The following is a 17,868-nucleotide window of genomic DNA, read 5'->3' on the forward strand; positions in this document are numbered from 1 at the left end:
CGTCCGAATGGACCGCAGGTTGCGGGACAGGGGGGTGATGCAGGTGGAAACTCCATTGTTCCCTAGTGGAAAAGAGACTGTTTCTGTACCCATGGACATAGGGGCTCTCTCCCTGAAGGAAAAGGAGCGACAACGCCGGAGAGAAAAGCAGTTGTGCTTCTACTGCGGTAAAACGGGACATTGGAAAAGGGAGTGTCCTGATTGGCCATCTTAGACTCAATTCGCAGGAAACGACTAGGTCTGGGTTGTCAGCGGGGAGACTACTCAGACCCACAGGTACCCTTTTCCTCGTCTTCTAAGGTGTTGCTTCATGTGCAACTGTTAGTGGACGGTTGTTTTTTTTCCCCTCTACAGCCTTCGTGGACTGCAGATCATCCATCAATCTTATTGACTCCCAATTGGTCACACGCTGTAAGATAGGGACAGTTAGACTCAAGGTTCCGATCAAGGTGATGGCTATTGACTCCTCCCCCCTCACTAAAGAGGGAATTCTCTTTATGTCTGACTTGTTTTTGCTCAGAGTGGGCGCTACACATGTGGAAAACTTAAGTTGTTTGGTTCTGGACAATCTACCAGCAGGATTGGTGTTGGGCATGCCCTGGTTACAACGCCATAACCCAGTTATTAACAGGTAAACGGGGGAGATTGTTCAATAGGAGTTTAATGATTCGATGTTATGTGATAAATCTGCACTACTGGTGGAACCTGTTAAATCTGTATCTGTGTCATCTGTCGAGCTGGAAGGTATTCCGGAGTACCTGAAAGAATTCGAAGATGTATTCTTTGAAAGCGAGGCCGAGACATTGCCGCCACATAGACCCTTTGACTGCGCTATCGAGTTAGTCCCGGGGGCTAAATTGCCTAAAGCCCGTCTGTTTAATTTATCTGGCCCTGAGCGCTTGGCCATGAAAGATTACATTGCTGAGAGTCTTCGCAAAGGACATACGTCCCTCAGTCTCACCTGTGGCGGCAGGGGGGTTTTTTTGTAAAGAAAAAAGATGGCGGTTTACGTCCCTGCCTCGATTTTTATGAGCTCAATAAGATTACGGTACGGAACACTTATCCCCTTCCGTTGATTCCCAATTTGTGTAACCAACTTTCAGGGGCAAAATGGCTCTCCAAACTGGATCTTCGAGGGGCATATAATTTGATAAGGGTCCGGGAGGGGGAAGAATGGAAAACCACGTTCCTCACGACTGAGGGACTGTTTGAACATTTAGTCATACCGTTTGGTCTTACCAATGCCCCCGCCATATTTCAGAATTTCATCAACGTGGTATTCTCGGATCTCATAGGTCGTTTTGTTTTCATTTACTTAGACGATATTCTGATATACTCTCCCGACAGTCTCATCTGAATTATGCACGAACTGTTCTCCAGAGACTGAGGGAAAATCATCTGTATGCCAAATTGGAGAAATGTGTTTTTTGTTCAAGAATTGTCTTTTTTGGGATTGTGTCCTGTGAGGGTTTTCGCATGGAGCCCAAGAAGGTGCAGGCCGTTGCAGATTGGGTTCAATCCCGAGATCATGAGGGTCTCCAGCGCTTCTTGGGGTTCGCCAATTATTACCGCAAGTTTATTCAGGGGGTTTCACAGGTGGTTAAACCACTCAGATCTTACATGTAAAAGGTGCGGATGTGAGAAATTGGTCCTCGCTCACAAAAGAGGCCTTTGAGACCCTGAAAAGATGCTTTATGTCTGCTCCCGCGTTGGTACAGCCAGATCCATCGAAACCATTCATTGTGGAAGTGGACGCCTCCGAGGTAGGGGTGGGGGCGGTGTTGTCCCAAGGGCCTGCCACCCTAACCAACCTCAGGCCATGTGCTTTCTTTTCCAAGAAGTTCTCTGCTGCGGAAAGAAATTACAACGTGGGCAATAGAGAACTTATTGCGGTCAAATTGGCGTTTGAAGAATGGAGGCACTTTTTGGAGGGGGCCAGTCACCCGGTTACTGTGATCACCGATCACAAAAATTTGTCATACATTGAGTCTGCTAAAAGACTAACGCCCAGACAGGCCCGTTAGTAAACTAAAAGCGGGAAAAAAAGTAACTATTACATTTCGTCCAGGGTCTAAGAATGTCAAGGCTGACGCCTTATCTCGCAGTTTTCAGCCGGTGTATCCCCCTGAGCCACCGTCCTCCATTCTTCACCCTGGGGTTGTGTTAGTAGGGGTCTCGTCTGAATTGGAACGGGAGATTCAGGCGGCCAAGCCGGGGGGTAAGTTGTTTGTCCCATAGCAACTTCGCCTGAAACTCTTGCAGGAGTTCCATAAATCCAAGCTGAGTGCTCCCTGGTATATCAGCCACGCGTCTGGCAGTGGCTAGGATCTTTTGGTGGCCTACCCTTAGTTCGGACATTAAAAAATTCATTTCTGGTTGTGGGGTCTGCGCTTGTTCTAAAAGCTCTCATAGCCGGCCGGCAGGGGAGCTGATGCCCTTGGCAGTGCCTGAAAGACCATGGACTCACTTGTCCATAGATTTTGTGACCAATCTCCCTCCATCTAAGGGTAATATGGTGGTATGGGTAGTGGTGGACAGATTTTCTAAGCAGGCTCATTTTGTACCCCTGTCCGCACTACCGTCAGCTGAGACTTTATCCAAATTGTTTGTGCAGCATGTGATCCGGTTGCATGGGGTACCCCTGAATGTGGTGTCTGATCGTGGTGTGCAGTTTGTGGAAAAGTTTTGGCGTGCTTTCTGCAAAAAATTAGGGATATCTGTCTTTTTCGTCTGCATACCATCCTGAGAGCATTGGTCAGACAGAACGCACTAATCAGTCCCTGAAACAGATCCTCAGGTGTCTAACTTCTGCTAGACAGAATGACTGGTGCAAAGCACTGCCGTTGGCTATATTTGCCTTCAATAGTCGGGTGAGTCCTTTCTTAATCAATTATGGGTTCAGTCCTCATTTTGGGGAGTTTTCTCGTCTGGACTCGGGGTGTCCCGGGGTTGAGGGTTCTGTTCAGTGATTAAAGAATACGTGGGTGGAAGTCCAGCGGAATATATCTAGGTCTCAGGGCAGGTATAAGTTTTTCGCAGACAGGAAACGAACACCAGGTCCCACGTTTCAGGTTGGAGAGGTTTGGCTCTCCACGCGAAAAGTTAAGTTGAAGGTTCCTTCAAGCCAAGTTGGGGCCCAAATTCATTGGCCCATACAAGATTGTGGAAAAAATCAATCCAGTGGCGTATAGGCTGTGCCTTCCACCTTATCTCAAGATCCCTAACATCTTCCATAAATCTCTACTGAAACCTTTTGAAACAGTCCAGGGAGACTCCGAGTCCGCTGCGCCTCCTGTTTTGGTCGAAGGGCAGGTGGAGTACAAGATTGGTCATATCGTAGACTCCAGGTTGGTACGGTGGTCGGTACAGTACCTGGTTCATTGGAAGAGGTATGGACCAGAAGACAGGTTCTGGGTGCCGGCCCGGTTGATGCATGCGGATCCCCTGGTGCAGGCTTTACATGCTAAGTACCCGGGCAAGCCTGGGGTTCCAGAGGCCCCCCGTTGAGGGGGGTACTGTCATGATCTAAGTGCGGGTTTGTCTCGCACACTTGGGGTTAATGTCTGGAACCAGTGCTGATGACTAGCACTTCTGGGGTTAAATATTATGATCCCAGTGCAGGCTCTTACCTGCACACCTGGGGCCTATTATTGTGGCCTCTCCCTGGGTCTGGGAAAGCTTGTTATAGCCTCAGGAAGCTCCCATCCCCGTCAGTTATACTTTCGCCCTTGGCAGAGTTGTGTTTGACCCGAGTGTGTTTGTGCTGTGTTCTTGTTTGCCTGATACTCTGTGTACGACGGTCTGTTCTCTGGATACTGCTTGTTGGTTTCTGCTTGGTACCTTCTATGTCTGTTTGGCTTTGACCACTGCCTGGCCCCGACTCTCCGTTCTGTCTCATTCCTGGTACTTTATTGCTATCTCTGTGTATGACCCGGTTTTGTCTGACTATTCCCGTATTAGTGTCCTGCCATCTCTGGCAGCAGGACGCTAAGCCCCGCCCCCTTGCAGTCACATGACCGTAGGTCCTTCACTGCTCACTGACTTCAGGTCCTCCAGGTCCTGTTTACCTGAACTGTCCGGCCGTCTCTGACCCCGGGCCCCTCTGAAGTGTGGGCGAGTCCTTGCTCAGCGGTGGCTGCATGCCGACCACAACAGGACCGTGACAAGTCTTTTCTGACCGAATTTTCTCCTGCTGAAAGGAAGTTGGTAAGAAGAGGATGCTAGGTTGGGGAATCTTTTTCTCATCCCACGCCTTATCCAGCAGCTCATCCAGGACTGAACCAGAGATACTCCCCCTCACATGGAATGGCACAGAGCTTAGATCTTGCTTGGATATCTCCTGGCCAGCATTTTAACCACAGCGCTCTGCGGGCCACATTGGAGAGGCCCGCTGCCCTTGCGCCATCCTAACTGAATCCACTGAGGCATCCGACAGAAAGGGCACGGTCCCTTGAATTGTTGTAAGGGCTCCCAGAAGTCTCCCGAGGTGCTCCCTCTTTTAGCAGAGTCTCGGGTTGGTCTAGCCAGACCATCATAGATCTGGCCGTGCAAGTGGATGCCACTGCTGGCCTCAGGTATCCGGCCACCATCTCCTAAGTTTCTTTAACAAAGAGGTCCGCTTTTCTATCTAGGGGATCCTTAAGGGCCCCCATATCCTCAAAGGGTAGGGAAGATATTTTTGATGCTTTGGCAACTGTTGCATCTAATTTAGGGGCTTTATCCCAGACGTTAACGGCTGGGTCAACAAAGGGGTATCTCCGCTTGAGGGATGGAGGTAAGGAGCCCTTTTCCGGCCTCTTCCAATCCCAGAGAATCATCTCTTGAATCTTTTCATTCAAGGGAAAAGATCTACGTTTCTTTTGATCCAATCCCTTAAGCATAATGTCTTGCATGGACAGTTCTGGCCTGGGTTCCACTATCCCCATTGTTCCCCTGACCACCTTTACTAGTTTATCTACACGGTCTATGGGGCAGGCAGAAGCGGCCCGAGTCTTCCTCGGATGAAGAAGCTGAGAAAGAGGATTCAGGGGAACCTTCATCTCTCCTCCAGTCTACCGATGAATCTGATTCTGGGAGATCCTTTTGCCTAGAACTTTCACCCTGAGTCAGGGATTTTATGGACTTCCTTACTTCTGTCCTGATGATGTCCTTCAGACTTGAGGTGAAGTTGTGAGTCTCTTCTGCCACCTGAGGGGAACATTAATGGGCAATATAGACTCTAGAATCAACGCTGCTCCCCCCTCCCCGAGACCTCACCGTCTGTAGGATATAGGGGGGCATAATCTTTTGGACACAAAACCGGTAGGGGGCATCTACGGAGGGCACATTCTCTGTGCCTTGCCTTATCTGTGCATTTCTTCCCCTAGGAATAAAAAACATAAAGGGGGAGGCTGCATCACTGAGTGAACATTCACGAAGATCACTTTCCAGTGATTGCAGAGATAGGTATTGGAACACGAGGGGGGAATTTCTCAGCCGATGCTTCTGTCTGCAAGAGCTTCTCAGGCTGGATCGGTCACTCAACTGGCCACGACTTGCATCCCGGTTTTTCTGTCAGTTCTGAGGCTTCTCTTTAGTCTGCTGCTCTGCAGCTTTTTCCGGCTGCAGTGGATGCTGCAGCTGCTCATCATCCATTGTGAGGAAAATGGGCCATAAGCATGGATTCCCCTGCTTGTTGGCCATATATACCTTCCCCTCCGGTATCCGGGTCAGCAGGTGATGCAGCGCCTCCTCCCTGGCATCACCTGAACCCTCAAGTGCCTGAGTCACAGTGGGACCTAAATCAGGCCTCCGGTCCCCCTAGGATGGCGGCCGCCTTTTCCCTGGCTCCAGAACTCCCGATAATGCGTAGAAGGGAGCGACCCGAAAGAGTCCGCCGGTCCCGCCCCCGACGTCACCCGGAGATCCCTGATGGCGCCGAATGCGCCAGAAGCCACTCCGGGATGCCCGGAAGAGAGCCGCACGCGCCCCCGCTGGAGCCGGGTAACACGGAGCCCACGAAAATTATTTACCTCGGCGTTGGCTACTTATGGAGACGGCGATCCTCCAGATCCCGCTCCCTGCTGCTCGCTCACTGACATGCTGTCCATCAAGGACCACCGTGGCGCTTCCAGGACCCCTGCACCAGTCGAGGTAGGAGACCCCCCGCTACCTGAGCCGGCCGAGCCCGGGAACGTCCTGTAGGATCAAGTCCCATCTGGAACAGGAAACCAACTGATGCGTAGGAGAGGTGCAGCCCTTTTTGTTTCTGTAGGTTTCCTGTTCCTGAAGGGCAGATCCTCTCTTGCGGTGCTGTCATGGGAGTCCAAATAAACAAAAAATTAGGCCCCATCAAGATGGCGCTGGCGGCACCTGCGCAGTAGCATCTATCGAAACGATGCTACTGCGTAGGCAACACCAGCTCTATCTTGGTGGAGCCTTTTTTTTTCCCGCTAACAAAATGACGCCGACGCAGTAGCATCTATCGGAACATGATAGATGCTACTGCGGAGGAACCATTTTGTTTGAAAAAGATAAATTTCTTACACAAAACTACATGTGTATATAAAATGAAAGTATGCATATTATCCCCGTATCATGCTACAGCATAGTCGCCTGCCTGATGAATGTGATTTTTTTTTCTAATACATATTATATTCAGTATGTAAAATAGGGGCCAGGTCACTGACGGATCAGTGACCTGTCATAATCCCATAAAGATGAACACGTAAGAAGAGCACCACAAAGACCCCGTCCACAGGCCAACCTAAAGCAAGAGAATATTCCAGGCAGCGTCCTCCTCAGAGCCTGGAAGAGGTCATTTATATAAAGTGATAAAACATTATTTCTCAACGAGATATCTGATATGAGGCAAACAGGGATGACTTTTTTCAGCAGTCTAACTTGTATGCTAACAATAGTTTAGATGGGTCAAATGTTTTGACAGATTCCCTTGAAGGAATAAAGGCAAGGCCCCTTCGTCACCTGACCTGCACCCTACTGAGAACTTGTCGGCCCTTCTTAAATGGGAGATTTATGGTGAAGAAAACCACCACCTCACTGAGCAGTCTCTGGGATCCTGTGGTTGGTGTTGCCCAAAACGTTCATCATCAACAGATTAAGAAACTGACAGACTCCATGAATGGCAGGATATGGCTGTCAATGCAAAGGAGGGTGGTTATATTGGTCACTGAATTTTTCTTTTAAGTGTCAAATGTATTTTTAGTGATTTATTATTCTCTAAAAAGTTGAACAAACTTCACTGCGCTTATGCGCAAAAAAAAAATAAAAAAATAAAAAAGGACTCAGATGAATAGAGGCCAATAGATCGCTAAAACAATGGTTGCAATTAAAGTATGACCCTTTTCTAGTGTTGCACACAATAGCTGTCAAATAGCAGTGAAGCAGTAATTAAACCGCTCAGAGGCTGTGCACATTATGCTCACTGACCTCTAAAAAACTTTTTGGTTTGCACACAGTTAATGGCAGATGGCAATAAGACAGTAGATTAAACCCCGCAGACACTAGGTACATTAAGCTCTATCCAATGACAGTGGTTGGCGGTGGGTTTAAACACTTACTTCAAGTCTCTTGATGAAGAGGGACCGTGTCCCTTGAAACGAGTCGTTCAGACTGACCCTTCACACTACCCGTCCAGCCCAGCAGCTGGTCACGTGACGTCACGCCCCCAGCGTTCTCTTCCCTGCAGTGTGTCAGCGGCGGTGCTTCGGCTGGAGCCCGCCGTCAGCCTCTGCTTTCCTATAGCTCCCCGACCCCGCTTGTCAGCTGGATTTCACTCATCAGCGGCGTTAGGAGAGCGCACTTTTACAAGCTACACGCTGCTTCACTGTCTAAAAGCGGAAATCAACAACCTCTATTATTACAAGTGTTTAAACCCACCGCCAACCACTGTCATTGGATAGAGCTTAATGTACCTAGTGTCTGCGGGGTTTAATCTACTGTCTTATTGCCATCTGCCATTAACTGTGTGCAAACCAAAAAGTTTTTTTTAGAGGTCAGTGAGCATAATGTGCACAGCCTCTGAGCGGTTTAATTACTGCGACACCGCTATTTGACAGCCATTGTGTGCAACACTAGCAAAGGGTCATACTTTAATTGCAACCATTGTTTTAGCGATCTTTTGGCCTCTATTCATCGGAGTCCTTTTTTTTTCTTGAGCATAAGCGCAGTGAAGTTTGTTCAACTTTTTAGTCTGTAAATTACCTTGCAGGACCTGCACAGTGCCTGTTCTTCACTTGCAGCTATTGCAGTAGTTTTTTAGGGAAAGCGCCAGTGTGTATAATTTATTGGTTTATTATTCTCCCTTTATTGGATGAAAAACAGATGGGAAAAGTTACATTTTTCATTTAGTTGCATAATAAAATTCTGCACATGTAGATATTCTCATGAGAGAAATGCTTAGCTACTTACCGGTAGCTGTGTTTTTCAGGAGCACACGGCAGCACCACGAGAGAAGGGATCCGCCCTTCAGGGACAGGAAACCTACAGAGATAAAAAGGGCGGCCCTCTCCCTCACCTCAGTTGGATTACAGAGCATGAGAGGACCTCCTTGGTTAGTAGCAATTTATGTATATACATCCAATTAGATATTCTTCACACCCGTGGCTAAGGCCTAACTCCCAAGAAAAAACAAAAAAGGTGCTGATCCATACATAAGAAAATGAAGAAAGGGAGGGAATGGAAAGGTGCTGTTGTGTGCTCCTGAAAAACACCGCTACCGGAAAGTAGCTAAGCATTATATTCAGTCGCCACGACAGCACCACGAGAGAATTACAGAGATGTAAAGAACCTGAGAGGGATAGCTGCCTCAAGCACCTTTCTCCCAAACGTGAGATTGGAGGAGCCACCCAAATCCAACCTATAGTGTTTAAAAAACATTGATGGAGAGGACCACGTAGCTGCCTTACAAATGTCCTCGATGGATACCTCCGACCTTTCTGCCCATGATGTCGCCACAACTCGTCTCTTTTCCAAGAATCTGTGGCCGTAATTTAAGTAAGGAGACACCACCTTACGTCTAGGGAATAAAGTTTTTCCTCTGACTGGTTAACAGGGTTTGCGCAGAAGGAGGTAAGGACCATCTCTTGTAATCTGTGAAACTTTGAAGCAACCTTGGGCAGATTCAAGGGGTCTGGTTCGAGTACGACTCTGTCTTCCCTAAGCTGAGTATACGGAGAAGTCTAGAGAGCCCGCAGATCACTAATCCTCCTGGCAGATGTCAGTGAGACCAGTAGGGGAGTTTTGAAGGATAGAATTCTAATAAGGGCAGAATCAATAGGCTCAAACAGGGCTTCTGTTAGAGCTGATAGCACCAAGTTCAAGTCCCATGGAACTAGCTTCTTAATGATGGGCCTGGACCTAGCCGCTGCTTTTATAAATCTGGATACACAGTAATTTCCCGCTAGGTTACAGTGCCCCTAGGGCCGAAACCTGGACTCTGAGCGCGTTCATGGCTAGACCCAGCTCTAATCCCTTCTGCAGGGATACGAATTTTCTGACCAACCGTTCTTTTTTGAAATTAATAATCCATCCCAACTCCTGAAGACTGGATACTACTTTCCGTAATTGAGCGGTGCACTGTGATTCCGAGTGTCCCACAATTAGCAGATCATCTAAATAAGTGATCACGAGAATATCCTGTTCGTGTAAATGTGCCATAACTTCCGCCATTATTTTAGTGAAAACTCGGGGTGAAACAGCAACCCCGAAGGGAAGTGCTCTGAATTGGAAATTGCTTACTATTCCCCCCAATGAAACCGCTACTCTTAGGAACTGCTGGTGGTCTGTGCGTATCGGGACGTGATAATAAGAGTCTTTAAGGTCTAAGACCACCATGAAACATCCGTTAAATAACAGCTTTATGGCAGATTTAACTGACTCCATCGTGAAGGTGCGAATTAAAATAAATTTATTGAGGCCTTTGAGATTTATGATAGTACGGAAGGAGCCATCTGGCTTCTTGACCAAGAAGAGGGGGGGGGGGGGGGGGGGTAAGATCCCTTATCTCTTTGTACCTCTGGAACTTTCACCAGGACTCCCTTCTGCTGAAGTTCCCGGACCTGACTCCAGAACCAGTTGTTCTGTAGATGAAGAACGAACGGGAGTCAAAATGAATTTGTTATTAGGTGTTTTACGAAACTCAAGTTTTAGCCCTGTCTTAATGACGCTCCGGATCCAATGGCTATTTGAAATACTTGTCCAGGCCGGATAGAAGTGTACAAGCCTGCCTCCAACCTGGTCTGTCAGTCATTGCGGTTTTTTGCGGTCACGGGAGGAATTGAACATATATCCTCTACCTTTCCTCCTACTGCTGTCGTATCTCGTTAGCACTGAGCCAAATAGATGCCCCCCTTCACATGGGATACTGCACAGTTTTGACCTGGCCTGCATGTCACCTGGCAAACACTTCAGCCATATGGCTCTGCGGGCAGCATTAGACAAGGCCGCTGATCTGGCAGCTAGTTTTACTGAGTCCGAAGATGCGTCTGAGAGAAACACCGCTGCACCCTGGATCATAGGGAGGGAAGACAGGATCTCTTCCCTAGGGACCTTGTCCTTGAGCTGTTCCTCTAGGCGGTCTAGCCACACCATCAGAGACCGGGCAGTACACGTGGCTGCAATAGCTGGCCTAAGAGATCCTGCCGAAGTTTCCCAAGACCCCTTAAGGAACACATCAGCCCTTCTGTCTCGCAGATCTTTTAAACTACCCAAATCCTAAAATGGTAGAGAAGTTCTTTTACAGGCCTTGGCCACCGCTGAATCAAGTTTTGGGGCTTCATCCTATGCGGCTGACGCTGTTTCCTCGAACGGGTACCTCCTTTTAAATGCAGGCGGTAAGGAACCCTTTCTTTCGGGTTTTTTCCACTCCCGAGTAATCAGGGAATTGATTTTATCAATGACGGGGGAAGGATCTACGAGACTACCTGTCTAGTCCTTTAAACATAAGATCCTGCATGGATCTCTCCGACTGGGGCTCCTCAATCCCCATAGTGGTGTTCACCGTTTTCACGAGCCTGTTAATCTGTTCAAGCTGGAAACATGAGCGACCTGCTCTGGCCTCCGAAGACGACGAGGATGAAGGGGACGAATCTGATTTTAGCTTCCCTGAGTCGCTCCCCGAATCTGAAACCGGGAGCCTGGGTTCTACCTCTCTAACCCGCCTTTCCTGTTCACCACGTGAACTTTCCTGCCTGTAGTAAGTGGTACCGTAGTCTGATGTGTCTCTGCGGCCTGAGTACCTGCCGGACTTAGCCTTCTCTTTTTGACTGGCCTTAGCTCCTGTAAGGCTGCTACTGCCACTAAACCGCCGTTGGGAAGCTGAACTGTGGGGCTTCTCTGAGAGAAGCTGCTGCGGGTGCTCCGGCGAATGCTACTGCTGCTCCGGTGAATCCATTATATGCAATGGGCCTAGAAGCACCTGGACGCCATTGCGGCACCTTTAAATAGCCGGCCTCCCCCAATGGTACCCACCCCGGATGGGGCCAGCCTGCGAATACAGGTGGCCTGCCCGGTACAGTGATGAGCGCTGGGGACGCCCCGGGACCGCGCCCCCGCTAGGCGACGTCCATTCACTGGACAGCGTCTCGTACCCTCCCCCCCCCGCCGGTGCCTACCGGCCCACAAAGCGTCACGTCATCCGGGAGAGGCCAGCGCCGCAGGCCCCACTGCGCATGCCCGGCCGTGTCATCGGACCGCGCCGCCGGTCGAGTCATCAGGAGCCGCCCCCTTCTGTTGCGTCACTGCGGCGCGCCCCGACGGCACCGCCGCCCCCACTGCACAGTTAGAGCCCCGCACGACCCGCCGACATCCGCGAGGGGCAGGAGCACATGCCACCAGCCAGCACAGACCCGGACCAGGGTGGTCCCCGCGCGTATACTTACCGGTACGCGTGGAGACGGGCCCCTTAAAGTCAGCCCTCCCTCTGGAGGGTGCTTTGTCCTGCTGCCGCCTCACCAGCAGTACCCCCTGCCATGGGCGCTTCCAGGACACCGGACAGGCCACGGCAGGGGCCCTCCCGCTGACCAAGTCGACCAGCCAGCCTGGGAATCTCTTCCATCTTCTGTCTCCACAGGTTTGTCTGAAGAGGTTCGCCTGTCAGGGACAGGAATCAACTGAGGCGAGGGCCGCCCTTTTTATGTCTGTAGGTTTCCTGTCCCTGAAGGGCGGATCCCCTCTCTCGTGGCGACTGAATAAAATCTAACAAATTTCTTAAATATTTAGCGTTTCAGTTTATTAACCTTTTCGATTGAACCGACAGAAGTAGAGTTGTTCAATCATACAACTAATCAACAAACACACAAAATTGCCTAATATTTGTGTACAGTTTGTGTGCGGCAGTTTGTCCTTTCAAATATTCCTCCAGCCCTGACCTAGTTGGTGCTATCATAACTCTATCCTGCAGTCAGTAACGTTACAGACATTACACCACAGATTTCTTGGATTTGGAAGATACCCAAGAAAACTGACTTACAACCCAAACATGAATGAGAATCAAATCCAGCACACAAAATAATTGAGTATTTTACAATTTGAGTTTTATGGATGGTTGTTTCCAAGAGTACCCTAACATTAGTCATTAAAAAATTAACAGCACATGGATGCAACTCTTATGGACACCATGTGCTGTCCCATTTATTTTCCCAGTGGCATTTACACTCGAATAGAACAAAATTGATCTCTCTCCTTTTTCTGTGTGGATCTTTGACATGTGAAAAGACCCATGGGACCAATATTGGTGCTTGTTCAATCCAATAAGAAAAAAAAAAAAAAAATACACAAATAGTACATATATGTAAAATTTGAACTTGTGAATGGAGCTTTGAATATGGAGAAACTAACCAGAAGGGATTTAAAAAATAAAATAACTAAATAAATGCACCACCAACTAAATGGGACCAATCAGTCCTTGCTACACACCATTTTAAATAAACTCACCCCTTTGATACACCACTCCGGTCTGTAATTATTTTTACTTCTTTCACAGCTCCAAATCTAGAAAAGTATTCTTTAATTTCAATTTCATCCATCTACAAATAAAAACAAGTAATAAACCTATAAAGCAAAGGTGTGGAATGTGTTGACAAGCAGCAGCATTATTTTTTATGCATTGTTTATATAGCGCCATCATATCCCCTTTGTGACAGAGCCAATTTGGTACTTAATGACCAAGCCAATTTCTACATTTCTGGCCACTGTCAATTCATGAGGTTATAACTCTGGAAAGCTTTAACAGAGCCCACTGATACGGAGAATGTTTTTTCATGACATATTGTACTTCATGTTTGTGGTAACATTTCTTCAATATAACTTGCGTTCATTTATCAAAAGACAGAAATTTGGCAAAAATTTGGAAAATTTAGCAATTTTCAAACTTAGTTTTTGCACCCGTAAATCAGAGTAGTGTCACAGAAAATGGTTAATAAATAAAATTTCCCACATGTCAACTTTACATAAGCACAATTTTGGTAAACAATTTTTGTTAAGACGTTATAAGGGTTAAAAGTTTACCAGCAATTTCTCACTTGTTCCAACAAAATTTAACAGAAAATACCCAAAAGTGACACCATTCTTTAAAAAACGAACCAAAACAAATTATACCCCTTAATGACCGGAGGTTTTTTCGATTTTTAATTTTCGTTTTTTGCTCCCCTCCTTCCCAGAACCGTAGCTTTTTTATTTTTCCGTCAATATGGCCGTGTGGGGCTTACTTTTTGCGGGATGGGTTGTACTTTTGAACAACACCATTGTTTTTACCATGTAGTGTACTCGAAAACGGGAAAAAAATTACAAATGCGGTAAAATTGCAAAAAAAGTGCAATCCCACACTAGTTTTTTGTTTGGCTAGAATCACTAAATGCTAAAATGACCGGCCATTATGATTCTCCAGGTCATTACGAGTTCATAGACACCAAAACATATCTACCGCATATACTCGTGTATAAGCCGACCCGCGTATAAACTAACCCCCTAATTTTGCCATAAAAAAACTGGGAAAACTTATTGACTCATGTATAAGCAGAGGGTGGTGCTGCACAAGGGTTAATGGTGGTCAAAAAAGATGCTCCATAAATAAATACCCCCCATAAAATGCTGCACATGGGTTAATGATTGCATAGGCAGCCTCAATAGTAAAAAGTTGGTCACACTCGTCAAACACTGTTTGACAAATGTGACCAACCGGTCAATCAGTTCTCCAAGCGATGCTACAGATCACTTGGAAAACGCTAGCATTCTGCAAGCTAATTACGCTTGCAAATCACTGGTTTTTCCGCGGGAAAATCACAAGAATTTAAAATGCAATTTTCCCACGGAATGGAAGTCCGGAATTCTCGCGGTAACTTCCGCTACGTATGAACCCAGCCTAAATGGTGGCCCAAGAAGATGCTCCAAGGATAAATACCCCCCATACATTGCAGCACAAGGGTTAATGATGGCCCAAGAAGATGCTCAAAAGATAAATACCCCCCATATGCTGCTGCACAAGGGTTAATGGAGGCCCAAGAAGATGCTCCATAGATAAATACCCCCCAAAGACACTCACCTCTCCATCGCTGGGAGCCAGGTGCCGGTGTCGCCATTAGCTCAGGACCCTGACACTGGCTATATTTACCGGTCCCCGCTCCATCGCTGTCTCCTGGGTCCTCTGCAGTGACGTTCAGCAGAGGGCGCGCACTGACTAAGTCATCGCGCCCTCTGCTGAACGTCACAGCCAGAGGACCCGGGAGACAGCGATGGAGCGGGGACCGGTAAATATTGCTCTGCTCCCCGTCATACTCACCCCCTCCTGGCACACGCTCTATTCAGCCCCTGCTTCCCCCATGGTCTTGGCGCCCCAGCTGTTCCTGCATTCAGCGGTCACTTGGTACCGCTCATTAAATATGCACATTCATAACTTTAATGAGCGGTACCACATGACCGCTGAATGCAGGAACAGCTTGGGCGCCGAGACCATGGGGGAAGCAGGGGGTGAGTATGGTCTCTGACACCCCCCCCCCCACAGTATATGACTTGCATATAAGCAGAGAGGGGGACTTTCAGCCCCAAAAAATGGTCTGAAAATCACGGCATATACGCGAGTATATACGGTAGGTTCTCTTATCTAAGTGGTGAAAAAAAATTCCAAAATTCGCTTTAAAAAAAAAAAAAAAACTTGTGCCATTTTCTGAGACCCGTATCGTCTCCATTTTTCGTGATCTTGGGTCAGATGAGGGCTTATTTTTTGCGTGTCGAGCTGGCGCTTTTAATGATACCACCTTTGTGCAGATACGTTCTTTTGATCGCCCGTTAATGCATTTTAATGCAATGTCGCAGTGACTAATAAAACTTAATTCTGGCATTTTGATTTTTTTCTCGCTACACCGTTTAGCGATCAGGTTCATTTTTTTTTTTATAGATCGGGCGATTCTGCACGCAGCGATACCTAATGTGGGTGCATGTGTGATTTTTATTTTGAATGAGGCGAAAGGGGGGTGATTTTAACTTTTAGTTTTATTATTTTTTCATGTTTTAAAACTTTTTTTTTTTTTTTTTAAATTTTGGCATGCTTCCAAGCATCCACAACTTGATTGGCTCTGCTACATATAGGCGATGAGCAGATTGCCTATATGTAGCCGAATTACAGCATTGCTAGGAGCGCCAACCACCGTGTGGCGCTCATAGCAATCAGGCATCAACAACCAGAAAAGGTCTCCAGGAGACCTCTGGTTGTTATGCCAACGCATCACTGACCCCCGATCACGTGACGAGGTCGGCGATGCGCTCATTTACTGCCGTGCCAGAAGCTCTAGTTAAATGCCCGCTGTCAGCGTGATTTATCTAGTTAAAGGGAATCTGTCACCCTTTTCCCCCCCCCCCCCCCGAGTATGAGCTGCCACCACTGACATCAGGGGCTTATCTACAGCATTCTGTAATGCTGTAGATAAGCCCCCGATGTAACCTGAAAGATGAGAAAAAGTTCGATTATACTCACCCTGGTGTTCGGTCCGGTCCGATGGGTGTCGCCGTCCGGCACCTCCCATCTTCATACGATGCCATCCTCTTTCCTTCCCGTCGCAGCTACTGCGCACTGCTCTGCTCTGTTGAGGGCAGAGCAGAGTCCTGCAGTGCGCAGGCGCCGGGAGAGGTCCAGAGCCTGCGCACCGCAGTATTCTGCTCTGCCCTCAATAGGGCAGAGCAGTGCGCCTGAGCAACGACAGGAAGGAAAGAAAAGGACGTCACCGTTAGAAGATGGGAGGCACCGGACTGCAACACCCATCGGACCAAGACCGGACCGACCCCGGTGAGTATAATCTAATTTTTTTCTTATCTTTCAGGTTACATCGGGGGCTTATCTACAGCATTACAAAATGCTGTAGATAAGCCCCTGATGTCAGTGGTGGCAGCTCATACTCTGGAAAAAAAGGGTGACAGATTCCCTTTAATAGGCGTGGTTGGACCGCGATTCCGCTTGTGCCTATTGCAGGCACATGTCAGCTGTTTAAAACAGCTGACATGTCGTGGCTTTGAGGTGAGCTCACCGTCGGAGCCCACCTCAAAGCGGGGGCTACTGGCTGCTGAAGTACTATCCCATCAGCGGTCAGAAGGGGTTAAGGTGTGTAAAACCACATTCATGAAGTTTATTTAACCTTCAGGTGCTTCATGAGAACTAAAGCATTGTGGAAGGAAAAAATGAACATTTACTTTTTTCACAAAAAAATTTACTTTGAAACCAAACTATTTTTGCAAAGATATCAGGAGAAAATGGACCACAAAATTTGTTGTGCAATTTCTCCAGAGTACGCCAATACCCCGTGTATGTGGGGGAAAACCACTGTTTGGGCGCATGGCAGGGCTCAGAAGCGAGAGTGCACCGTTTGGCTAACTGAAATATGAATTTAATTACTATTATAGTGCCATTTAATCCATGTCACTTTACATGTGAGGGCTATACATAAAAACAAGTACAGTAATGTTAAACAATACAAGTCACGACCGGTACAGGAGGAGAGAGGACCCTGCCCGAGAGGGGCTTCACAATATACAAGGGATGAGTGAGGATACAGTAGGCGAGGGTAGAGCTGGACATGCAGTGGTTTGGTCGATCGGTGGTTAGTGCAGGTTTGTCGGAAGAGGTAGGTCTTCAGGCTGGTTTTGAAGATTTCCACGGTAGGCGAGAGTCGGATATGTTGTGGTAGAGTTTCAGAGTAGGGGTGATGTGTGGGAGAAATCTTGTATGCGATTGTGGGAAGAGGAGATAAGAGGGGTGTAGAGGAGATCTTGTGAGATCGGAGGTTGCGTGCAGGTAAGTACCGGGAGACGAGGTCACAGAAGTATGGAGGACACCGGTTGTGGATGGCTTTGTTTGCCATGGTTACGGTTTTGAACTGGAGTCTTTGGTTAATGGGGGGGCCAAGTGCAGGGATTGACAGAGGGGAGGCCAGGGAATTGCGGGGGAACAGTTGGATCAGTCCAGCAGCAGAGTTTAGAACAGATTGGAGGGGCGCGAGAGTGTTAGGGTCCCGCTTCACTTAGCGACGCACCAGCGATCCCGACGATACGACTTGGAAAGGATCGCTGGTGAGTTGCTAAATGGTCACAGGCAGATCTCTTCAGCGACGCAGCAACGATCCAGCGATAAATGTAACGACCTCGCCAGTCATTGGTACATTGTCACACAGCAGCTTTTCAAACGATTCCCGCCTGCGTCCCCAAGTTCTGCGTCGCCAACTAGGTCGCTCGTCGGCGTCAAACAGCGATGTGCGCTGGCCAGCGGGATGACAAAAAAATGGCCCAGGACATTTGAGCACGATCAGCGATGTCCAGGGGGGGGGGCGGTCGCCGCTGCGTGTCACATGTAGCAAGATCGCTGTTGTGTCACAAAATCGGTGACGC

General features: G+C 48.0%; 1 protein-coding gene across 4 annotated transcripts in view; it reads right to left on the reverse strand.

Moving 5' to 3' along the window:
- Window positions 1-17,868, reverse strand: part of DAZL (deleted in azoospermia like) — a 178,075-nt gene that overhangs the window by 124,383 nt on the left and 35,824 nt on the right. For all 4 annotated transcript variants that reach the window (XR_012221256.1, XM_073550734.1, XM_073550733.1 and 1 more), the window contains exon 3: window positions 12,934-13,025. Coding sequence is in view for 3 of the 4 variants with exons in the window: in XM_073550734.1 (XP_073406835.1) it covers window positions 12,934-13,025 (92 nt within the window). In the remaining variant the exon portion in view is untranslated. The remainder of the gene's footprint in view (window positions 1-12,933; window positions 13,026-17,868) is intronic.

The sequence above is a fragment of the Dendrobates tinctorius genome, unplaced genomic scaffold (assembly GCF_039654945.1).
Source record: "Dendrobates tinctorius isolate UK_male_01 unplaced genomic scaffold, ASM3965494v1 ptg000167l, whole genome shotgun sequence".
NCBI classification, from domain to species: domain Eukaryota; kingdom Metazoa; phylum Chordata; class Amphibia; order Anura; family Dendrobatidae; genus Dendrobates; species Dendrobates tinctorius.